This window comes from Prunus persica, chromosome G2 (genome assembly GCF_000346465.2).
Source record: "Prunus persica cultivar Lovell chromosome G2, Prunus_persica_NCBIv2, whole genome shotgun sequence".
NCBI classification, from domain to species: domain Eukaryota; kingdom Viridiplantae; phylum Streptophyta; class Magnoliopsida; order Rosales; family Rosaceae; genus Prunus; species Prunus persica.
Window position 1 is genome coordinate 5,554,004 of NC_034010.1, and position 25,969 is coordinate 5,579,972.

At 35.7% G+C, this 25,969-nt stretch overlaps 1 protein-coding gene across 1 annotated transcript; it reads left to right on the forward strand.

Annotated features, from left to right (window-relative positions):
- Positions 2,435–14,685, forward strand: LOC18786380 (mediator of RNA polymerase II transcription subunit 15a). Its single transcript, XM_007219778.2, has 12 exons — positions 2,435–2,611; positions 4,270–4,373; positions 4,848–4,962; positions 5,192–5,291; positions 5,845–6,906; positions 7,683–7,753; positions 9,209–9,283; positions 9,423–10,607; positions 10,704–11,027; positions 12,462–12,647; positions 12,748–12,836; positions 14,086–14,685. Exons 2-12 carry the CDS (start codon positions 4,309–4,311, stop codon positions 14,291–14,293), a joined length of 3,480 nt encoding a protein of 1,159 aa, XP_007219840.1. The 5' UTR covers positions 2,435–2,611; positions 4,270–4,308; the 3' UTR covers positions 14,294–14,685.

Below are 25,969 nucleotides of genomic sequence, written 5' to 3' on the forward strand. Positions count from 1 at the left end.
TACACGAGTATTTTTGTAATTTTCACACATAGGGGTATTTTGGTCATTTTGGTCCAAAATTCAGAAACGATTTCCGACGTGTTTGTTAAGTTGACTACTATCGTACTCCCTAAGAGTTATAATTGTCTCACCTCAACTTCTTAAATGTTCTTTGAAAAAATTCACAAAATATTATGTAAGGACATTTTTATCCAACTTAAAATTACACACTCAATCCAATAGTCTCAATCCAAAATCACTTGATAAAATACCCTTAATCATTCTTCACTATAATATTATTTTTCATTGAAATACGAAAGTCTACCTTTAATTTTTTAGGGTATTACAGTTTCTCATACATACACTACTAAGGTGCCATGGAGGTTCGAACATGAGACCGTTGGTCTACAAATCAAAACATTTTTCCACTCAGCTAGTCTTCGTTAGCAAATTCATTAAAATCTTAATTGTATACACCCCTTAGTTTTATGTTATGTGTTATGTGTTTAGTTATTAGGTACTTTTTAATTGTCTATTATAAATTTTAATTAGTGTCTTAGTTTAATTATAACTCTTATCTTTTCCTATTTTAAAGTAAGTGGAACAGTGGAGTAGTGTTTCACCTGTTATTGTTAATTGGCTGCTTAGTGGCCTATATTTTCTCATTATTAGTTGTAATTATCACCTATTTACGGTGAGGAATTGATGGAATAAATGAGCACAAAATTATTCAAAAAGTAACATAAGTTATTTTAGAGGTCCAGGGTTCCTCTATGAATCCTAGTTAAAGAGGTCAAGGGTTTCTCCATAAGTCCAATCCCACAATTCCATGGTTTTTCTATCTTGTTTTGTATCATTATGCTTCCCCTTACACATTATACATATTTTATTCTTTTGCTATGTGTACTTTTAAATCCACCAAGAAAGTGTGAAAATGTGTAGAAATGTCCCATATTGGAAAGTTGAGAAACCTAACAATGACTTATAAGTAAGGACTAAAATATTGATAATATTGATGAAATATCGAGGGTATTATTATTTTTTCGGGTCTATGATATTTTGGAACATACCCATACACATATAGTATAAGTATCGATAATATCGAAAAATATTGATGTCAATAATTTTTCTCACACTTTAATAACATTTGGCCAAAATATTGCTATAATATCAAAATGATGAAGGCTGTGAAAAATTTGAAGAGTTATTTACATTAACACCCCCCTGAGGTTTCTTATGCTTTCCTAAAGTCTCAAAAATTACACAAACACTCATTGAGGTTTCAGTTTGTTTTCACAAAAAACCCTTGCGTTGATTGTTTGTCCAAAAATTGATGGTTTCCTTGAAAAAAAATACTTATGCAAATGACAAAATTATGCTCAATTAAGTATACACAGTCTAATCTCAAAGGCCAACTTTGTCATTTGTAGAATTTTTTTGGGTATAAAATCATCAATATTTGGATTAAAAATCAATGAAAAGAAGTTTTGTGAAAACAATTTAAAACCTCAGGGGTGTTCTTGTAATTTCTAAAACTTCAAGGAGTTTTGTAAAAAAGCTGAAAACCTTTAGGAGTGTTAGTGTAAATAAGTCAAATTTGAACATTATAGGAATTCTATGTGGTATTAAGTTACTCATGTATCTTATCATGCAATGTATAAAGTGTAAACTATTGTAGTAACTCAATATAAATAAATGATTATGGTGTGTTTAATATTGTTTCATTAATTACTACATATTTTCTACACTCGCAGTGTTTGTCAGTTCGCTATATAATCAACTTAAATCAGTTAAACCCATCATGAAATGCATTTCCTTCCAATGTTTTGTGATAAAGTAATAGATAATTGACTATATAAACATCTTCCAAAGTTTCAAGAAAAATTTTCAAGTTTTTCTTACAATTTTCGTGGTTTTTATTCAATTTTTATCGATATCGATAATATCTAGATATTTCCATCGAAATCTCTATGTATTTAGACTATTGATATTTCCGAAAACATCAATATTTTAGACCTTGAAAAGAAAACACAGAAGGCAAAATAACTTGGATTGGTGGTGGAGCCTACGGGTTTGGGCTGAAATAAATTTTTTTCCCGAAATTTTATTTATTTTTAAGTTAAAATGTTCGTAAACAATAAATCACAATAAGATAAGATAAAATCAACTAAAAAAAGAGAGAACCCCTTTATATAGTAACAAAGCTCTTAGGAGATGTGCAATGAACCAAACCAGAAAATAGGAACAACATCAATTCTGTGGGATACCCAACTTCCAAATTTGAACCATATTCACACTATGGCAGGGATTTTATATTAAATGAGCCAGAGCTGTCCTCGCCAAATATGCCAAGTGGGCAAAAACCCTCCTAAACCCCGAAAACACGTTTTCAAGTACACCAATTGCTTGCTTAGCAAGCATACACAATTCGCACGTGACCCACGGCCTCACGGCCTATAATTAGTTAGTAAACTGTACACACAGTCTCCTACACAAAGCGGGAAAGGAAAGATATTGGGCATTTGAGAGCTTCCTTCCTCTACTGCGACTCTGCCGAGGCCTTTTCCAGACCCTCTCGCAGCTTTTCCTCTCAACCAATACTTTCGCTGGCGATTACAGCAGAGGCCAAAAGGTACACGAATCCCTCCCTCTCGTTCATGGGTTTGGTGTTTTTTTCAATATTTTTTTTATAAATTTTTCTACTGCGGCTTATATTTGGGTTTTAATTTGTCTCTGTTTGGTGAAATTTTCTGGGGTTTTCTGGGTGATGATACTTTGAATTGGTTATGCATGTGTGAATATATGTGTTGGATTTGTTGAATTTGGGGTTTTTCTTTCTGGCATTTTTACAGTGAAGATATCGTCATTCAATGAAGTGTTGTGGTGCGTTGGTGTTGGGGCTTTATTGTGGCGGCTTAAGTTTCTGTCAGAATTAATTTCATTAGCGGCTTACTTAAGTTTTATTTGTTTTTGGGTAAAAGAAATTGTTGAAATTTTTTGTTGTAATGTTGTCCAAGAGTTTGGAGAAATCACTAAGTTATTAATGTACCTTTCCTTTAGGCTTTTGGCAAAATTCTACATTACTGAAGGTTGAAACATCAATACGTCGTTTAGTAGCAATTCCCATTTTTTTGAATTTTTCTTTTTGTTTTTAAAATCAGAGGAAAAAAAAAGGTCAAAGGCACAGTACCCGTTTGGTAATTTTTCAATTCTATAATAGAATGGGGAGAGGAAGAAGAAGAGAGCAAGAGAGCATAATTGAGAGAGTATCGAGATATGGGGTTGAGGGTCTCTTCAACTTAAAAGCAAAATAATTTTTTTTTTTTTTTTTAATAACAAAACACTGGTTATTATGCAGTTTTAAAACACCTCCCGGCCTTAGACTAAATTGGTAAACGTCTGTGGATACTTGGAATATAATATAGTTGAAAAGCTGTTGATGAATTCCTACCTTTTTTTTAGAATTATGTAATGTGGTATCAGAAATTACCGATTATCCATATAACAATTAAATGATGCAAAAAAGCTAATTACATCGCCACTGCTGGGCACCATGTTAAACCAATAGGTGGACTTCCCCCCTCTTTATATGAGAGTTCAATTTGGGGCTAGAGAAATTGCAGTTCTGGAATCCCTGTAATAAAGAATTATGTATATCTAAGAACTTTGTTTCCAATGTAGTTTAACCGGTCTTTTAGGCCTTATAATCTTTATTATTTGCTTTCGTATTGAAAGCAGACTTGAGTTACATGATGCTGTGTGTTCTGTTCTCAAGCATGTCTACAAGTTTGTGATTCTTTTATTTGAACAAATCTGCCCTAGTAGGATCAGAATCATGATAAATACAATATATAATTAATAAAGGGAAGTCCTAGTTAATGTCTCCGCCACATTCATAGTGTTACTTCCCCTTCTCCCTACTGAGTGGTGCATATCATGAAAGGGGATGGGAGTTTGCCATGATTTATGTGATGTAGCCTTTTATGAGTATCATTTGATTGACTGGGATGCAAGTGGTTTTATATAGATATGTTTTCAAAGTTTAGTCATTGACTCACTGGGGATGCTTCCTCTGGATTTCCTTTGTTGGCTTTACGAAATTGACAAGGAAAAAATTGTAATTGTCTACAAGATACAAGAAAATGTATTCATTGTACGATAAGTAACATGCAGGTTGTCATTAGGGTGGAGGTTTTTCTGAACCTGTTTCCGGTCCTTACTGTTTATATATCTACCATCACTATTTGTTCTTTTAAATGTGACCTACGAATTCCCTTGTCCTGTTTATAGTTACTGATTATTAAAGGCCTGTTCAAGCTAAAACTCGATATGGAGCCCGTCGATTGGAGAACTCAATTTCCTGCAGATTCTCGAGAAAGAGTTGTAAATAAGATGTAAGTTGAATAGCATTGATCATATCAAAACATTGTTTGAATTCCACCTCAAGGATTTTCCTTCTTTGATTACTTAAATTTTATCTCGGCATTACAATTTTGGATTAGTACAATACTTTGTGTCATTACAATTTTGGATGTACATTGTGGGTACTGCCTTAATATGTGCTTAATTACTTAATAAATAAATAATAATAATTTAGACATGTTAAGCTTTATGATAATTCTACATAGGCTGAGCTAGGGTGAGCATCAGCATGACTAATTGTTTTGCAGTATTTAACTTTTCTTCTGTATGACTTATGAATTTTGCAAGCCAAGATTTTGAGCGTCACGTAGATTTGAATGTTTATATATTACAATACCATACTTTGACTAAGCCATTCTGATTGTTTACTAAAACTATTACATTTGATCTCTTCTTGAGCTTACATGGCTAGTAACTTTCTGACTGCGGAAAAATTTCTCATGCAGTATGAATACCTTAAGGAAGCGTTTTCCATCTTCTGACTCGGAAAAATGTATATCTGAAATCAAGAATATTGCTCTAAAGTTCGAGGAAAAGATTTATATGGTTGCCAGAAACCAGGTACCTTAGGTTATGAAATGCCTTTCTTCTCAAGCACATATTTCTATTCTTTTCCTCAGCCTTGTCGCTCTTGAAACTCAACAGCCTCCTTTTAGTTATTGTGATATTTCTGGACTGCCTAGGTTTTAGAAAATAAATCATTGCAGTTCGCTAATGCGTTTATTTATTTATTTATGCTTATTTAAAACGAAAGAGTCTAAATTTAATAAACATTTCTTTTTTAATTTAGAAAGAATATGTAATGAAGATCATGTCAAGGTTGGAGGCAATGGTTCCTTCATCATCAAAGTCAAACCCTTCCTATTCTGGTCTAAACACCTCGAATCCAGGTAAGACATCAATTTGAAAAACTAATTTATTGAGTTTTGGATTATGCATAAGAAAAGATTTAGGCTTTTATTTTTTCTACAGGGAGATGATTTTGGCACTCCTGATATCACCTCCCACTCCTCTGCTCTCTCTCACAAGAGGAGAGCATGAGGGTATTTTAGGGTGATTTTGGAGTGCCAAAATCGTGACCCTTTCTTAAATCTGGAACAGTGTCAAAATATTATGCAATTTTAGCCTATTCTGTTGTTTTATATATCTTTCTTGGATACATAACATATGGTATTATATGTTCCCTAGCTAAATTCTTTTTGATTTTTTTGTTTTTTGTTTTTCAATCATGAAACAGAAAATTATTATTAGTTTTTTTTTGGGGAAAAAACTGGGAACTGTTTTTTATATCTTTGGTGGCTACAAATTCAAATACTGGTATCACTGGGTTGAAGAGTAATATTGGCATATATTTCTTGTATCCTTCACCTATATTCCAATAACGTCATCTTGCTATTTTGATCTTTATTTTTCAATAACATCTTATGGCACTCCATCCCCAAGGTGGTAATCAAGGCCAATCAATTGCTGTTCAATCCAGAGATCAGTCTCAAGCACGGGAACAACATTCATTGCCTAATGTTCCAAATACCATTGCATCTGGTGGATTTTCTTCTAACTTAGCATCTGCACGGTCGACTGTCAGTGTTCCAGCTCGGGTTCCCTTGCCAAACAGTGCTACTGAAAATTCTAACTCGCAGAAGTCAGTAGGAAATTTATCAGGGCAAGGGGCACCTATCAATGTTTCTGCCAATAATGTGAGACAGGAGCACGGGAGACAACATTCACCCCACATTGGTACTCAGCAGAACCATGAGCAACTAAATCATCATCTTGGTATTCAGGTCAAGCAGGAAAACATCACACCATCATGTATAGCCCAGCAAAAACAACTACAGCAGTACCAGCAGCAGAAACTCTTAAAACCTGCTCAGAAACAGACCTCTCAACAATCTGTCATGCAAACTCCTGCCATACGGCCTTCTGAGGCACATGTTGCTCCACTTTCTGATCTTCGGCAGGATCAGATGTCTTCTTTCGAGCAGACAACACGCTCTGTGATTAAGAATCATCCTCACACAGCATCTAGGCAAATACACCAATCACAAGAGACTCCTGATATTCATCAAAATGTATCATCAAGACCAGATAATCTAGCAATGCAATCACCAAAGCAATCACATTTGATGGGTAATCCTGGCTTGCAGCAGCAACAGACTAGGTTACCAGGCCAACCAAATAATGTACAACAATGGTTTCAGGTACAAAAAATGAATCTTTCAAGTACACATCATGAACAATTGGCGGAAAGAAACAATATTTCTGTACTGCAACAAAGCTCGCAGCTGCTTGGAATACAATGTCCTAGCTCAGGCATGCGCCAAAGCAATTTTAAAATGCAGGAGGAAACCCAACACACTGCTTCAGCTCTTTTGCCAAATCAAGGTCAACGGTCACAACCACAGTCTCTCGAGAGGCAACTGAACTCTCAATCACAGCCAGATAAGATGCGACAGCTGCCAAATCCAACAGAACAAGATCAGCAGCAAACATATCAAACATCAGGTAAAACTGTAAAACCAAATCATGTAATTTGGCAGAAAAAAATAGATTTGTTGGATAAAAGAAAATAAGTAGGAACACCTTCCTAGATACATTATTGTTATATTGTTGAGTTTCTAATTTTTACGGATGTGTGGGGAACCTCTAAATTGTTGCTGGCTAGTCCTAAATTCAACCCAAAGGCAAATGTCATAAATGTTGAAAAGCCTGACTGCCTTTTTTCTCATCATTCTGTTGGTTGGTTTTATTATCTATTGATTGACATGACTTTCTCTTCATTATCAAGCCTGGTTGCCTCTTTCCTGTTGCAGCTTATTTGGATTCTCATATATTTTAGCAGTGAAATTAAATTTTTCTCTGATTGATGATTAGTTATATTATAAGTCATCACACCCTAGCTTCTGGGTAATCGTAGTTGTTGCAATACTTTTGTGAAACTTTTGACTCCTCCATTAACAAACTGCAAAATCTCTACAACAATATTAGCTAGCTTCTAGGAATAAATATCTGCAGTAAAGATATGTTTTATATATATACCTTTTATAAACTGGAAGCCATTGCCATTTTTTAATTATGTAGAAGTTGGATTTTCACCTTGATTATTAGTTTGTACCAAAAGAGGCTCACTTCTTAGGGCATCTATTCATCTAGGCCAGAATGAATTTTTAATTGAAAAAAAATTTGTAGAATTAAATACAACCCTCACTTTTATTTGCACAGTCATCCTACCAAATCTACTTTCAATTGATTTGTGCTTGCATATTTTTACAATTTTACAGGAACAGTAACGTCCACATCTGAGAATAGGATTTCATTTGTAGACAACTGGCAAGAGGATACCTATAGGAAGGTACTCTTTCTCTGTCTTTGTAATATTAGTCGGAGAGGATTTGTTAGTCTAAGCCAAATTCCTGCATTTTATTACTATATTAGCTTGTACTTTGTTTATGTTTGTATTTTATGGCTGTGCATCTTATTTTAATAGTAGTCCACTCTAGCTTAGGCACTGGACTTAATTGATTGACTGAGAGATTTATTTATTTACCCCTTCTTTTTTTTTGCAAACCTCAGTAGGGAGAATTTATTAAAAGAAAGAGAAAAGAACAAAGAGGGAGGAAATAGACTTCATATTGTAGTTTAAAAATGAGGACTGATTATCCTAGATAATACAGTAATACACAAGCAATAATAAAGTCGTTTCAAATTATGACAAACTCCGTGATTAAAGTGTTAATGAACTACGCCATTAAATGCAATTAGAGTGTAGGTTGGAAAAATAATTATTCTTGGATGTTAAATTTGCATTCAATCACTGTGTGGCTTGATGCATAATTCTAGTGGAGGCATAAGCATCCTCTTACACATTGGAAAGTTAGCTGAACTCAAATGATTTAAGTTGTTGAACTTTAGTATAACTAACTGGTTTCATTTTGGTGAATTGGAAAGTGGGGTTTTATGCATTTCATTTAAACTGTTCCTTGGTCGAATTGGAACATTTTTAGTCTGACATTTTCAATTCATTACTAAACTATTTTTGAGTAACCAACTTGTTATGACTCACAATTGTGCAGAAACCAAAAATAACAGTTTTACGCTCTCGGCTTTCCACCTAAATTCTTTTCTTCATGAAATAGGGTTTATTTTGCCCTGCATGAAATAAATGGAGGCTATCTACTTTTTCTTTATGAATACACTTCCTTGTTGGTGGTGGAGAGAAGCCGTAGGTTCTATGGAGATATAGTTTGTTAGCAATTATTTGGTCGATAGTGGAAAGAAAATAACAGGAATTTTGAGTAGTCGGAGGGGCATCACTTTTGGGGTTCAATTTCCCCTGCAACCTGTGACAGCCCCTTTTTTTCTTTTTGAGCATGGATTGGGTAGCTGCTGTTTCCTCATCTGACTGTAGATTGAGAGCTGTTTTGTTTCATTCTTTTTCTTCATTTCATCTTTTCTTGTTTGGTGCCCTGCATTTGTAGGCAGAATCTAGGATCTTTTGCAGACTGCTGGTCCACTTGGGTTGTGTTCTACACTCATTAGTATACATTACATATTTCCTATCAGGAAAAATATTAATAGCCAAATTTCAGCCTTCTTTCTTACACAACTGTTGACTTATTTATCTGATTGTTATTATTCTAGATCATATGGCATATGCAAAATCTTCTCATCCTGATAATGTGTGTGTGCGTGTTGTCATAATTTTTGTGTGCAGATACAATTACTGTCTACCTATGGTTGCATAGGGCAATTTTATTTAAGAATTATATCTGTGACTGAATACTTTTTTAAAAATGTTATTTTGTAGGTTGAAAGTTTAAAAAGCAAGTTTTTAACACCTCTTAGTGATATGCTTCGAAAAGTGACATATACCATCCAGCAGGTAAGTTACTGCTTCACTTCTTCAAGTTTTCTACCTTATCTGTCCAATACAAGAACAAATGCTTTTTCAGCTTATATTTTAAATTTTATACATGACTAATTTCGATTATTGTTTTTAAAAATCTCTGAATTTTCTCCAGTTCAATTCCGTCTCTCAACAGACAGAAAGAGTCAGTATTGAGAGATATAAAGCATTGAAGAATAGGTTGACGGAGATCATTTTGCATCTAAATGTGCCCAAAAGCAAAATTACACCTTCTTACAAGGAGAATCTGGGTTCAATGGAGAGGCAAATTCTGCTTATTCTTCACACGTATGGAAGGGCAAAGCCTGTTCCTTCACTGCAGCATGAACAACTTCCTTCTGATGTGCACTCCATGCGTCAAATGGTGCAACTTCATTCTCAAACTCCTCAAGTTCATACACATCAAGACGAAAGGAAGCTACCATTGCAGTCAGTGAACTTGCAGTGTTCTGCAACAAGCAATGCGACAAACTTCGTGAACAGTTCTAGGTCTCCAGCAGAGCATCCAACCCTGAAACATGACATGGTGCATTTGAGAAAGAATTTGACTGAGCAATATTCAGGACAAGCAAATTCGTTGACTGCAGTGCGGCAGGTTGCCTCAGGATCCTCAAAAATCCCTACAGGCGGTTCTCAAAAACCTAAGGTTCAGACCTTGTCACAAATACCCATACATGAAACGCAGTCTAATTTAAATGCTCTTGATTCTAGCTGTAGTACGCTTAAAGATATGCACCTCAAATTACCTAAAGAAGAGCCGGCTGTACAGACTCAAAACCCAAAGCAAGAACTTCGAAGGCACATGATCATGGAGCAACTAGTGCAACAACAGAAAATAGTGCACCAGCATCATGAGCCGGTAAAGCTGCAGTCTGGAGCTTCATTTCCTCACGCTGTGCCCAAAATTCTTGGTTCTTCCTGTCAAGAAATTTCTCAGTACTCTTCTCAGATTGACAAGAAAAATCTGCTGATACCCCTTACGAAAGCTAGAACGACTTTGTATCCTGCAAACTCCCCCTCTATTAAAATTTCTTCTTTGGTTCCCTTGGCTGCATCATCTAGGACAGGAGATTCTGAGAAACCTATTTCTGATACTTCATCCCTTTCAAATGCTGGGAGTACTGGAGATCCACAAGTAAATGGTGCACAATCTCCATCGCCCTTTGTCATCAGCACTCCTGGGATGTCTGCATCACCCTTGCTCGAAGAGTACACTAATGGCATTCAGTGTAACACTTCAACAATAATTTCTGATGAGTTGACTGTTTCTGAGCAGCCTATTCAGCGCTTAACTAAAGTGGTTAGTTTGATTTGTTGCAACTTCCTCTTTGATTGTTCTAGAAAGTTTTGGACTTACCGCTTAACATGGAAAATTATTATCCTTGTCCCATTGCAGGTGAACTTGATGTCATCTAAAACAATAAGTGCTGCTGTTTTGGATATTGGTTCCATAATGTGTACAACTGATAGAATATTAGGACCAGAAACCGATGGGAGATCTATAGGTTCGTTTGGTAAAGATTTTGTGGAAATGACCAATTCTCATTTGCTAAAGAGGTATTTGACCTGGCAAGATAACACCTTTCCAACAAGGAAACTTAAACGCTGCAGAAGTACAGTGCCAATGCATGTTGTTGATAGCTTACCAGAGTTTAATGATAAGGAGAAATTTGACTTGGATTCGACTGCAATATCTTACATCAGAAGGCCTAGGATTGAGGTATGTTGCTGGTTTGATAGGATCTTTTAATTTCTTATAGCTAATAATTATATCTAATGATAGCACTCTCTCATGGATGCTGCCTGCAACAGAGCATCAGTGCAGTTGAGAAACTACCATCATTGTGATCCTTTTGGTTTTAATGGTTTGCTCATTTTTCTTGCCATTACCATCTGATATAAAAAGAAAGTGCTCTATCTCTTGTCTGCTACACAATGACCCAAATACTTTTTTTCTTCCAGTTTCTTTCTTTCATTTTCAACAACTACCTGGTATGAAAGGGACTCTCAAGTCATATCTCACATTTCTATTTGCATTGAGAGGATCTTTCTGAAACGTATTTCAGTATTCATTCATTGGTATATTATAGTAACCCGTACTTAACCTACATAATTTCATAAAAAGATTAGATAGACCGTATTTTGTCTATTCTATGAATTTGTGGAATTATTGTAGGTTATCTGAAAGAGTAATTAATTTGTGGTTACTTTTCCATGAAAATGATGTCAGCATCATTTACATAGTTTTAATGACTTTGTGATTGCTTCATTATAATACTAGAATTAATTAATTAGTTTTTCCCTAGAACATCTATCTAATAGGTAATAAGTTATGCATATAAAGAACATATTAGAGAAGTCGCAATTCCAGAAACATTAATAGAAGAGAAGAAAATGAGACAATCTGTGGGCAATCTGATGTGCATGGGATTTGGAGTCAGTATCTAAAGCTCAATTGCATATCTTCCACCTTGATAAAAACCAGCAGGATATTATCATTATAAAACTTTGCTTTTAATACCTCAATACATGAATTATGTTTTGCTCAAGAAAATATTTTGCTGTTTAGTTGACAAAGGAATTTCATGTTTATTTCAAGTTCAGAAATTCCCTTGTTTAGGGATCCCCGTTCTCTACATTTATGAACCATTTTCTGTAATTTTTTATAAAATCTAGATTCTAACATTGTTCTGTTATCCGTGTTTGTTTGAATTGTATATTAGATATTTTTTTAAAATTTTTTTTGTAAAATATCTATGTCAGTTCTCCTCATTATTGTTATAATATAATATCCCTATATTCAAGCCAGGAAAGCTGTATTATCCCTGTACCAGATGGTACAATTTGAAACTGGTTAATATTTCCTCTAGGCAGAGAAAGAAAAATATTGTTCCTGATTCTATTTATTTGATGTTGTCTTTGTGTTGTACTGTGGTATCCTTTTCTAGTAAGCTTTTGTACATCTCTTAAAGTAAGGCCCCATAGGGTTGAATTGGGATTACAAAAAAAAAAATATATATATATATATATATATTATATTATATTATATTATATTATATTTTACACATATGAAACTTAGCTGCCTTCTCAAAACTTTGGGTCATAGTATTTCTTCATGTCCTTACTGTTATCATTAATGCATCACATGTTGCAGGTGAATCAAACCCTCTTAGAAGAAATTACAGTAATCAACCACCAACTAATAGACACAGTACTGGATATCAGTGATGAAGACACCCCTCCAACAGTAACCTCAGCCCCAATTAAAGTTGGTGAAGGAACCATCGTCAGGTGCTCCTTCATTGCTGTGGCCATCAGTCCAAGTCTGAAGTCAGAGCAGGTTTCAGTTCATATTGTTTCACATTAGTCCAAATGTGATCAGAAACCACATGTCTGACTTTTCGATTCCCGTATTAACTTTGTGTTCAATGTCTATGTAGCTTTCAATCCAGCCTTTACGATTGCTTGTTCCTGCAAATTATCCGTTGTGCTCCCCCATATTTCTAGACAAGTTGAGAGTGGACATCAGGTGAGACAATGAGCCTATACTTTTGTCTTTATTTGCTGTTTGTTTTATACATCGTGCTACAACCTGAAGCAACTGTCATCTTTCTTCCCTTTCCCAAAAAAATTATGTTTTTTCTTTTCACCAAGCACAACAACTAGCTGGCACAACACTTGTCACACTGCTTTCCTCACACATCTTCATAATCAGCCTTGCACAAGATGCACCACTGGAGGGACAGCCACATAAGAGGTCTCCTCCTTTGGATTTGATCGTCAGCAGTCATCCTTCCATGTTCGACTGCCACCAACCATGCCAAATCTGCACATCTGGAGGCGTTTTGGCTATATTACTGCAGAAATATTTAAAATATGAGCCGACAGAAAATGTGCCTGACTTACCTAGGAGTGACTTCCTTACATCCTCTCTACTAATGTAAAGTCCCAACCCTTTCAATGCTTTCAAAAAACCTGCCTGTTCCCCAGCTTCCTCATCCATTAGATTTTTCTAAAGCCAAAATCCCAGCTGACAGGAAAGTTGTTATTCATTGCTGTACTTACAACTGCTACATTAAGGCTACAGGATAGATATAGAGCTGAGGGAATTCCCTATTAAAAGGTCTTCCTCCTCCCAAACATCTTTGCCAAAATCCTATTCTCTCCTCGTAAGACTCACAATTTTTTATGAAATCCTCATAGCCAAGACTAATCTCTTTCCAAGTGCACCTACTAATTTCCCTCACCAATGTTTGGCATCCCTCACATTTTTCGGCGACCAATACCTGCTTCTTAATTCTTATCACCACATGCCACAATGCTTCCATCATCAATATGCAATTACATTTTCCATGAATCAGATTACTTTCTTCTTGATACATAATGATGATGGAAATCATGACAGAGTGAACTCACTGTTGAAAATACGGCAGTGAAACTTCTCTTTTCTTTTTCTTTTTTCTTTTTTTTTTGGACAAAAGATTCCTTAAGTTGTCGCTATAAACTTATAGGGGTTATTTGTCTCTGTAGAGAGGAGTGCTCTTATTAATTTAGGCCTTGGGCTTTTAAATGATGCATATTTGTCCGAGATTTTCACTGTTTTTGTGCCACATGGTCAATTATGAAGATTTATGCCAGATTTTATAAAATTGTATTATCAACTTAATTCATTGGCATGCTTTTCATCTGACCACCCTTGCAAATGATGATTAATTACCAGAATAGTTACTATTTGTCCTCTTGGCCTAATGAACTTGTCCCCCTTGTTGCTCTGGCAGTAATGAGCTAGAAGATCTTTCAGCAAAGGTGAAGTCAAAACTCAATATCTCTCTCCGGAGCTTGACGGAACCTTTGTCCCTTGGGGAGATAGCAAGGACATGGGATGTTTGCGCCCGAGCGGCTATTTCTGAATATGCACAGCAGTTTGGGGGAGGAAGCTTCAGTTCTAAGTGTGGAATGTGGGAAGACTGTCTTAGTGCTGCTTGAATCATTTTTGCATGTACAGTGCCTGCCTGTTCAGAAGTTCCTCTTAATATGCAGCATGCTCTGTGGAAGATACAGTCAGGTGGTATATAGTCTGCTGATTGTATAGATTTGGATGACAATTGGACCCTTTGAAAACAAAATTTTTGTTTGATGTACAAAAGTTTTGGATATTAAGAGCTTGTGTAGTAATTTTCTTTCTTTTGGTTCTGATGTGTTTTCCTTCTCTCTCTTTAATTAAAACAAATGGGGAAAAAAAAAAAATCTTACAAAATATGAACCAGATCCCCTACAAAGCTATAACTTATTAGAGTAAGGAATTTTTGTTATAGATAATAGATGTCCTTCGCTTCATCTGCACAGTGTAATAAAGCAAGGTAAGAGGAGCATATAAGTCAGGCTGCTTAATTAATGTATGAAAGTGTTGCTGAATATATCACATTTTAAATGTTTGACCATTGAAAAGAAATCTGCAATAAGGAAGGACTGTCCCTGCATCTTTAAATGTTTAATTTAGGTCCAATCATAGTCTAAAATATTGATAATATAACGAAATATCAATAATATTATTGTTTTTTCAGGTCAAAGATATTTTGGAACATATTCGTACACATATTCGTAATCATAGTCTATAATATCAATAATATCGAGATGATGAAGACAATGAAAATTTTGAAGAGTTATTTACATTAACACTCCCTGAGGTTTCTTGCGTTTTCACAAAACCCCCTCAAGTCTCAAAAATTACACAAACACCCCTTGAGGTTTCAATTTGTTTTCGCAAAAGCCCTTTTTGTTGATTGTTTGTCCAAAAATTGATGATTTCATTGAAAAAAAAAATATATGCAAATGACAAAATTAACCTCAATGAAGTATATGCAATCTAATCTCAAAGGCCAACTTTGCCATTTGGAGAATTTTTAAAACCTCAAGGAGTTTCGTGGAAAAGCCGAAAACCTCAGAAGGTGTTAGTGTAAATAACTCAAATTTGAACCTTATAGGAACTCTACGTGGTAATTTCTTTTCATCCAAACTCTCTCTCTCTCTCTCTCTCTCTCTCTCTCTCTCTCTCTCTCTCTCTCTCTCTCTCTCTCTCTCTCTCTCTCGGAGTGCTTCTCACAACCAAAAGAGAGAGTTTTTCCACTTTGAGAGGTCGAAGTTCCTACGGTCTCAATTCCTTCTTTTGAGTCTTAGGATATTCTTTTCTTAGCTTATTATCTGTGTTGCCACAGTTCGTTAGACAAGGCTTACTGTTTCATTGTTCTTGGTTATGGGCAGTGATTTAGCGCGATTCTCGAACGACGTCAGCTTCATGACTATGAAGAAGAGGCGGTAATTATTGGGGATGAGGTGAAAAGGGACGATGTTCAAGGGTTTGAGTTGTGTCTTTTTGGACAATTACTTACATCTCGAGTTTTTAATCGCTTTGCTCTTAGTCACACTCTTACTCAATCGTGGTGACTACAAGGACGTGTCAGGATTATTAAAATGGAAGAAAATATTTTTCAAGTATTGTTCAATGGGGAGAAAGTGCTCAAATATGAATATGGTTTGAATGTATTATGTTTTATTTATTCTTCTTCATAAGGAGGTATATATAAGAGTTTACAGAATGCTATACAAGGAATTAGATACAATAAAGAATTAGGAAAGTATGTCCTAATTATACAATGATTTATCAACTATATAAAAAATAGAAAAGTAAATCCCTTAATTAATCAAGGAAGTAAATCTCCTTGATTAATTAGGAAGTAAATCTCCTTGATTAATTAGGAGACTCACGTCAATACTCTTCCTCAAGTTTGTGCATATATGTCACCAATGCCTAACTTGGTAAGTGAGTCATAAAATAATTTTCCACAAACAGCTTTGGTTAAGATATCTACCAACTGATTTTCTGATTTTACGAATGGTAAGCGGATGATCTTCTTCTCAAGTTTATCTTTGATAAAATGTCTATCCACCTCAAAATGTTTAGTTCGATCATATTGAACTGGATTATGGGCAATATCGATGGCTGACTTGTTATCACAATGTAACTCTATTGGCTTTTCTGGCTTGAACCCCAATTCTGTCAATAGTCTTCTGATCCATAGTAATTCACAAACTCCGTGAGCCATTCCTCAATAATCTGCTTCAGCACGAGATCAAGAAACCACATTTTGTTTCTTACTCTGCCAAGTGATTAGGTTACCTTTCACAAAAGTGAAGTAACTTGAAGTGGAGCGTCCGTCAGTAATAGAGCCGGCCCAATCAGCATCTGTATATCCAACAACTTCGAGATCTCTATTTTTGGAGAACGTTAACCCTTTTCCGGGTGCTGACTTTAAGTATCTTAAGATCCGATCAACTGCATTCCTATGGGACACACTGGGTGAATGCATAAACTGACTAACCACACTCATAACATATGCAATATCTGGTCTTGTGTGAGCTAAATATATCAACCTTCCAACAAGGCGTTGGTACTGTTCCTTATTTGTTGGTTCTTGATTCATGTCTTCACATAACTTGTGATTCATCTCGATGGGTGTATCAACAGGTTTGCATCCAAGCATTCTTGTTTCAGTGAATAGATCTAATGCATACTTCTGTTGAGACAGAAATATACCAGTTGTGTCGTTTCCAGTTACAACTATGTTATCCACATAAACAATCAATGCAGTAAGTCTTCTTCCATCACGCTTCAAGAATAAAGTGTGATCTGCATTACTCTGTATATATCCAAAATTCTTCATGGATTTAGTGAATCGGCCAAACCATGCCCTAGGGGATTGCTTTAACCCATACAATGACTTTTTGAGCTTGCAAACTTGATTCTCCTTGCTACGAGCTAAGTTACATCCTGGTGGCAAATTCATATATACTTCTTCTTCCAAGTCTCCATGTAAGAAAGCATTTTTGACATTAAATTGATGTAATGGCCAATCGAGATTTGCTGCTAGAGACAGAAGGACTCTAATAGTTTTAATCTTGGATACTGGGGCAAAGGTCTCTTGGTAGTCTATCCCATATCTTTGTGTGTACCCCTTCGCCACCAATCTAGCTTTATATCTTTCAGTGAATCTATCTGCTTTGAGTTTCACAGTATAAATCCACCTACATCCTACTATCTTCTTTTCATGAGGTAATGGCACACGTTCCCATGTGCCATTCTTTTGGAGAGCTCGCATTTCTTCATTCATGACTTCTTTTCATTTTGAGTTTTCTAGTGCTTCAGTTACACTGTTGGGAATGGGTATGTCTGCCAACTACTATACAAAGTGTACCTGTGACTTTGATAGTCTGCTGATGGATACATAATTTTTGATGAGATATTTCTCTTTTGCATTAAGATCTGCTTTGTAGTGAGCCGGAGGTTTTCCACGGTTCTTCCATTTTGGAATTTGATGTGCAGGCTCTGTGCCTTCTGAAATAAAATCATCATGGGATATTTCATTAATGTTATCAGTTTCAGGAAAAGATGTTACCTGAATGACGTCATCAGCAAGTGATTGGTGTGGTACTGGCACTGAAGAGTTATCCAGAGTGGGCAAACACTCCTCAATATTCTCCTCTTGAGTTTGACAGCCGAGAGACGACCAGTCGCTGTCCTCTGGCGACCGGTCGCTTTTGTACAGAGTCAGATCTTTGGGGGGCGACCGGTCGCTTTCAACCTGCGACCGGTCGCTTTTGCACAGAGTCGAATTCTCGCTGGGCGATTGGTTGCTATAATAGAGTAACCGGCCGTTTTCAATCTGTAAAGTGTCTGCAGGAAAAAATTCTGAAATTGGAGAAGTGTTGGCATCTCGATGCTCCTCATGTACAGTTGAAAAATATATGTCGTGTTCCCGGAACACAACATCCATTGAAGTATAGACCTTCTGACTAGGAGGATGATAACATCGGTAACCTTTCTGATGAGGTGCGTAACCAATAAAAACACACTTTTCGGCGCGGGGTTCCAATTTGCTTCGTTGGTGATCATGTAAGTGGACAAAGACCACACAACCAAAAATCCGTGGTTCTAGATTTTTGGGAGGAGGTATTTAGATATGGTGGTAGAGTGTTTGAAGGGGGGGTTTGGAAATTGAGGATACTAGAGGGAATCCGATTGATAAGGTATGCTGCAGAGAGGACAACTTCTCCCCAAAAAGACTGAGGCATATTGGCACCAAAGAGAGAGGCACGAACCACTTCCAATAAGTATTTATTCTTTCGCTCAGCTACACCATTTTTTGTTGGGGAGTGTAAGGTCATAAGCGTTGATGTATGATGCCATGATCTTGTAAGAACTTATTAAGATCCTGGTTGAGAAATTTGAGGCCATTGTTAGACCGAAGAACCTGAATTCTTGTATGAAATTGTGGCTCTACCATTTTATAGAATTGTTGAAATTTGGAACTGACTTCCCCTTCTGTTTGGAGAAGGGAAACCCAGGTCATACGTGTGCAATCGTCAATAAACATGACAAACCATCTAGCTCCCCTTGGAGTGGTAATTTTAGCTCGGCCCCAAACATCAGAATGAACAAGAGAAAATGGAACCAAACTTTTAGGGGAACTTAAGGGAAAAGGAACACGATGGCTTTTGGCTAGTTCACAAATGTCACACGTAAAACTGGAGATATCTAACTGGGAAAATAAGGAAGAAAATAGCTTTTGTAAATATCCAGACGAAGCATGTCCAAGACGGCAATGCCATAACCATACTTCGGAAGTTTGCTTCTCAACACTTGTACCCCCAATTTTGTAAGCGTGACTGAGGTCGGCTTCACTGTCAGATGCCAAGTCCAGATAGTAGAGTTTGCCCCTCCTAGTACCACAACCAATCGTCTTGCTGCTGGGAATGTCTTGAAAAACACAATGAGTAGGCCAAAAAGTTACAGTGCAATTTAAATCCGTAGTAATTTGGGCAATAGACAAGAGATTTGATGTAAGGATGGAACAGTCAATACAGAATCCAAAGTGAGGGAGCCAGAGAGAGAGAGGGAATCCTCCCCAATTACTGTGGAAGGGATACCATTGGCATTAGACACTACCGATGGAGAATACGGTGTATGAAAGGTAATTTGTCCAGGATCAAAGGTCATGTGATCAGTGGCTCCGGTATCACTGACCCATATGTGTTTCTTTAAAGAACTATGCAAAACATAACCGTGGGAACCTGTTGTGGTAATTTTGGAGGATGGGAGGTGGAGGCAGTGGTGTGGGAAGATGAGACGATATTCATGGCAGCGGAAGGATTTAAGAATAAGAGGAAAAAGATGTGCTTAGGGTTTTGTGATAAGAGAAGAGGATATGAGGATTCGGGTATGAAGATCTGAATATGAAGCTGTAAATATGAGGAATTTGATTTAGGGTTTGGGTGTGAAGAAATTTGATATGAGGATTTGGGATTTGTGTTTGAAGAAATTTGATATGAGGATTTAGGGTTTGTATTTGAAGAAACCTTGATATGAGAATTTAGGGACTACCGAGGATCGATTGCTCTGATACCATGTTAAAATATGAATATGGTTTGAATGTATTAGCTTAACTTTATTCTTCTTCATAAGGAGGTATATATAAGAGTTTACAGGGTGCTATACAAGGAATTAGATATAGTAAAAAATTAAGAAAGCATCTCATAATTAAACAATGCTTTATCAACTATATAAAAATAGGAAAGTAAATCCCTTAATTAATCAAGGAAGTAAATCTCCTTCATTAATTAGGAGACTCACGTCAACACTCGTAGTGTTTGTCAGCTCGTTATATAATCAACTTAAATAAGTTAAATCCCGCATGCAATGTATTTACTTCAATTTTTTTTTTTTAATGATAACATAATAGATGATTAACTAAATAAACATCCTCCAAAGTTTCAAGAAATTTGTTCAAGTTTGTCTTACAAATTCCATGGTTTTTATTTAATTTTTATCGATATCGATAATATCCTGATATTTTCATCGAAATTTCAATATTTTTAGACTTTCGATATTTCCGAAACCATAGATATTTTAGATCTTGAGTCCAATTACAATTTTGGGTCCGCAAAATGGTCTCGTTTGGAAATCCCCCAAAAGGTATCATTCAACACTAAACTACCAGTTGTGTTCAACATTTAAATGTTGGTTTTCTTTTTTGGCCAAAACATTTAAATGTTGGTTGACAATTAATTCTTTTCGGTCAACTTGTTCGATTATTCTGGAATAAAGTAATTGAATGGGCCGAGTAGAATAGGAAACAAAGGAGTCCTTTTTTGATATGAATGTGCGCAGCGTGCCAATATCATGGTCAGAAATGGTCGTTAAAAGACACCCAAATGTCACAACCTAATATCTTTTCCTCTGCTTTTGGGTTTAAAAATATTCATTTTGTAGAATTAAAAAAAAATCTATAACATATATGTATACATTTAAAATTCATTAAAATATCCTTCAGTTAATAAATTTTTTAAAAGATATCATTTGAAAAACAAAAACAAAAACAAAAATAGTTGACAAGATGATTTAAGACATAGAATTTGAATTTAAGTACTAAAACTAACATGTTGAAGAGTTTTTGAAGTCCATTTTTATTCCCTTCTTCCTAGTTTGGCTTAGCACCAAATGGAAAACAGAAATCCTGCCACTTATTACAAGGAATATTACGTTAGATATTATAAGGACTTTGAATTGGTATGCAGATATATAATATCAACCAAATATCAAACACTTGCATATATGATTTTTACTGCACAGAGATTAATGCATACACAGTGAAAACTAGTTGTTACTTGAGTAACGTAGCATCAAAAACAGATATTATTTCCTAAATTGTATTAAAATATTCATTATTGTAAACCTGGAATTAATATGTATGTACATCAGCTTCATTTTGCCATCCAAACTCTGAAGTACAAGTGTATGACGGGAGCATTCTTTGAGGATAAACTTTCTTATTTAGGGTTAGAATTTTTTTAAATTAAGTCTATTAAATCCTTATTTTTTTTTTTAATTTTTATTTTTATAGAATAAGCGACAATTTTATTAAAAATCCATGTTTTCTTAAAGAAAGTAGTCGATTATCGGTTGTTAGAAAATGGAAGAATACGTTATAGAATTAATCTAAAGTTTTTTTCTTCTAAAAGTTTTTTTCTTCTAAACTCTAGCATGGAACGTAAATCATATTACCATAGTACCATAGTACCATAGTACCATGGGTGTAAAAAGAGTTTTGATTTGTGGTGGCAATCAATGCATCGAGTTTTAAAGGAGCTTATGCTAGATTTTTAAGGGATTGAGACCAAATAAGAGGGGCTAACATGGGCGTGAGAGTGGGCGGGGGGTGGGGGCCGGCGGCGGCAGGGATAGGGCTCCATGAGCCAGATGATGACGAAAATGTTGTAGGTGATGCCATGAAACAAGTGGGGATGGTATCGTCGGCCTGGAAGAGGTTGACGGAACGACCATCGTTGTGGGTGAACATTGCCGTTTTGGAGTCGAGGGAGGGGTAGGCGGTGGTGAGAGAGATGAGGTGATTGTGGATGTGCCATTTGGCATCCTAGGTGTAAGGGAGGGAAGAAGGGCATCACTGCGAGAGGACTGAGCTCAGGAACTGCTGAATCGGTTGTGGGTTCGCTGGGGTTTGACCAGCCAGCAAAACCATCACTATTCAGGTCGGGAAAATGGAGAGAGAGAGAGAGAGAGAGAGAGAGTATTGATTGTTGAATTGAAATTAGGGGATTGGTTGTTCGTTATGTTTGCTTCGAGGAGAAGGGCGTGTGAGCGTGCCGATGTGAGTTGACCAAGCGATTCTGACCTTTTTTTAAATAAAAAAAATTTAAATACAAATGACATTATACTTTAATTTAATCTAAATTATCGGAGGGGGTTCGAATTTTGATGCAAAGTGACATGATTTTTACTTTTTGAGAAGCAATTTTTTGAGTGTCCATGGTTAACACGGTTGAAGTAGACTCTCAAAGTGACAGTATTTATACTAAATTCTCAAGGATCAATGGGATAGATTTATACTTGTTTCAACAAGTTGATGTCTAAAGAATATATGTACACATACAAGTCAGCAAGTTGCAAAACAAAGCATGCCTTACAGGTTACCAGGTTGGTCATAATTTTTCATTTTCAATTTAGCTCGGAAGCTTAGCAAAATCCTGCAAGTTTTGGTGGCGGCATTCTTAGGCATCTGTTTCCATAGTAGCACATTAGCCAACAAGAAGTGTGGGGAAGGTATATTCAATTCCACAAAAAAAAAAAACAAGCAAAAAAGCGAAAACCAGTTTTGTAATTCATGTCCAGCACTGTCAAAGCATTTTCCAAACTCCATTGGTATACGATTTTACTACACCTACTACAAATGGTTTAGCCTCGACTTTTTCATCCTGCATGACAACAGAAGCAGTCAGATCATTTCGAAGTATATTGCTGACCCCTGCACATTTTTGAGTTATTAAAAGCAATATTAGATACATATCCTAATACCTTAACATGGAGAGACACCATAATTGATAATAAATGGAAACAGTAGAAGTTACATGCGAGGAAGATAAGAAAAGTAGAGAGATTCAAGGATAGAAAAGAAGTAAAGAGGGAGGATCAGCGAAATTGGAGTAGCCTCTCACCAGTTTTATGTATATGAAAATGCTATGCCAAAAGGAATGGGGCCTTTACAAAGATAAGTTGGGAGCCCCACATAGTCTGGGGTTTGATTACTCAAGACACCTAGTATCTATCTTGCTATTTGCTAGACTTTCCTGCCTCCCAATGATTGTAGGGTTTGTCTCGCGGCCCCAGACAAACTAGCAATCATAACCAAACATAACCCAATAAAAGGTAGAATGGAGAGAAGAACATGGTAGATGTGCTCTAATGCCAACTTAAAATGTGCTTGGTTGCTCTCATGCCAATCTAGAAGTTAGATTAGATGAAGATAAGTAAATTTGAAAGAATGGAGAGAAAAAGAAGAAAAGAGAGTGAGGCTCGGTCAAATTAGGGTTGCCTCTCTTCAAAAATAAAATAGCATACTCCTATATATATATATTCTACAAGGCTGAAACAGAAAAAGAGAGGCAAAACAAAGACTGTTCCCAGTAATAATAACAAAATGAGAGAGAAAAACTAATAATGAAATTCATGATAAGAAGTTTTAGTAAAGAAAAAGTGGCCAAAATTTTCTTAATGCTTACCTTCAACATAGCAGGACTCATAAGAAACTTGGCTCCTGCTATCATTTCCCTTTTGGCATCCTCAACATTCAGTACAGTTCCTACCTGCAGGGCACATAGCACATTCAGAATAACTAATTTTTAACGGATTCAATTTATGAGGACCTGTACTTCACCCTTCTTGTAATATGGAATTAGAATGTTGAATGCCAATCAAAAACACCTGTATATAAAATTTATTTCAGGTTGGTCACTTAGAGAAATTTGAAAGAGAAGCTATTACGGGTTTTCTAGCAATCCAAGATTTCCTAGGTTGAACATTTATTCTACAAGGTATTTCATATAGCATCCAAGGAATCGACAGTGTATGGCTCTTCTTTCACATTGAACCAATATTTATGTTAAAAATTGCAGACACAGCATATCTGGAAATATTACTTATAAGCTTTAATGCATTCTGTGTCAAACAACATGACTTAGAGCCCACAAGAAAATGAAAAAAAATGTCAAGATATTGAGGAGGAAAAAGATGATTACCCCTAGGACTCTTGTAGGATGGTCATGTACTAGCTGCTGTAGAACCTGTGCAGGAAGGGGAAAAAAAGAGCATAAGATCTCAATCTAAGTGATCATTTTTAATAGGAAACAGGAAAGTTCAAAAGTTTCAACAACCTCAAACACACAATCTCCAGCTACACATGAAGAAATATAAAAATATTAGAAACACATCACTGGTGATCCAAAATGAAAGTAAACTACTGCACTGTAGATCTCCTAAAAAATGCAAACATGCACCAAAAATTTCTTGTACAAGGATATTGCGCTTCCTTGGCAGTTAGTCACTTTTTTTGGGGTAAAATGTGGTACTTATTGTCAGCTTAGCAAGAGAAATAGAGGAAAAGGAAAAGCAATTGAAAATAAATGGGGGTTATCTCCTTAGAATGAGAAAGACAACCATTATATATCAACCAATATATTGATGCTTGCAAAAATAGGAAAATGCAGCAGATATTTCCTGCCACCATATGAAGTTGTAACCCAACTTCCAAAATTCAAGGCACCTTAGGCTTGGCAAGAATTTAAATACCATGAGAGACATCTGAACATCTGATTCAAATACTTGGCGATATGCCATGGTGGGCTAGTAATATATTTCAGAAATTCCAAACTGATGCAATTGATTCGATTATTACACAAATATGATCAAATTATAAAAATCTAACTGAGAGTAAAACATCAAGTCAGTTTACTATGAATATTAATTGTTGTTTAAAAGCTTTAGGTTTTTCCTTTCATATTTAACAACAGAGATTGTAAGGAAATAAGTTTTCTATTTCCTGTACGAAATTTAAGGGAAAAAAAGAGTTATGAATGGAGAGCTCACAACTAAAATGCCACCAGGAAGTGCAGCACATGCAGCTTCAATTGCCATCTCTGCACTACACAAAAGGGAAACAGACAGTAAGCCCAAAAACCTGGGGCAAATCATCTGCTTAAATTTACAACCAAAAAAAAAAAAACTTTCTAATATTGTTATAAAATTCAATCTTAATAACTCTATCACCCTGTTTAACTTTTGACAAATGAAGATGAGCACTACTATCCTTATAGATCAATAAGAAATATTATTCAAACGAAATGCAGTACAACCAGCCAGGGTCACAATACATCAAGAAGCAGATTTCCCTGCACAAGAAGCATGACAGAAACTCAAAAACAAGTCAATTTCAAGCTAAAAAGGAGCTGAGCACCCTACACGATATAAATTACAAAGAAACTCTCCTATTTGTTTCTTGGCCATTTCCATACAAAATTCTCTGCTCAAGTATATTGATGACATTTAGGAATACAGACCTGCATCCCAAATTGAATAGACATGATCCAGCATGCACGAGACAGATGCTTTGTTTTTCCAAGAAGTAAATCTCAGACAGAAGAGCGAAATCTTTATAGGGCAATCTTCAAAAAATTAAAAGCACCTTAAGATATTCCTGGAAAAAGTGTTTTTATTGCAGAAAAATTAAAATCTGATCTTCGCAAGTGGTTGTATTTCCCGAAAAGGGTATTTCACTCTAGCCTTTATTTGACTTCGGACCAATCACTGATGCAAAGCAGTCCGCCCAAAGGAATAATAATTGACTTTCTAACTAGTTTCAAATTGTACAGAGATAATACAGCTTTCCTGGCTTGAATTATGGGATATTATATTATTCCAATAATGAGGAGAACCAAAATGGATATTTCACAAAATATTATTTTAAAAAATCTTTAATAAACATTTCAAACACACACGGATACTCTAACAGAACATGGTTCATAAATGTAGAGAAGGAGGATCCCTAAACAAGGGAATTTCTGAACTTGAATGAAATTCTTTTGTCAACTGAACAGCAAAATATTTTCTTGAGCAAAACATAATTCATATTACAATAACAAAATGAGATTTCTTTCCAAACATGAACGATAAGGCATTAATTCAAGCCCTTAATCTTAATAAAAAGGAGTTGATGTCCCCAAATCTTTTTCATCAAACTCAAAATTTCTATGCTCAGG

Coding starts and splice junctions, on each gene's coding strand:
- LOC18786380 (XM_007219778.2), top strand. CDS start 4,309: ATGGAGCCCGTCGATTGGAGAACTCAATTTCCTGCAGATTCTCGAGAA. Junction 5,292..5,844: donor TCTAAACACCTCGAATCCAG/GTAAGACATCAA, acceptor TCCATCCCCAAG/GTGGTAATCAAGGCCAATCA. Junction 7,754..9,208: donor AAGAGGATACCTATAGGAAG/GTACTCTTTCTC, acceptor GTTATTTTGTAG/GTTGAAAGTTTAAAAAGCAA.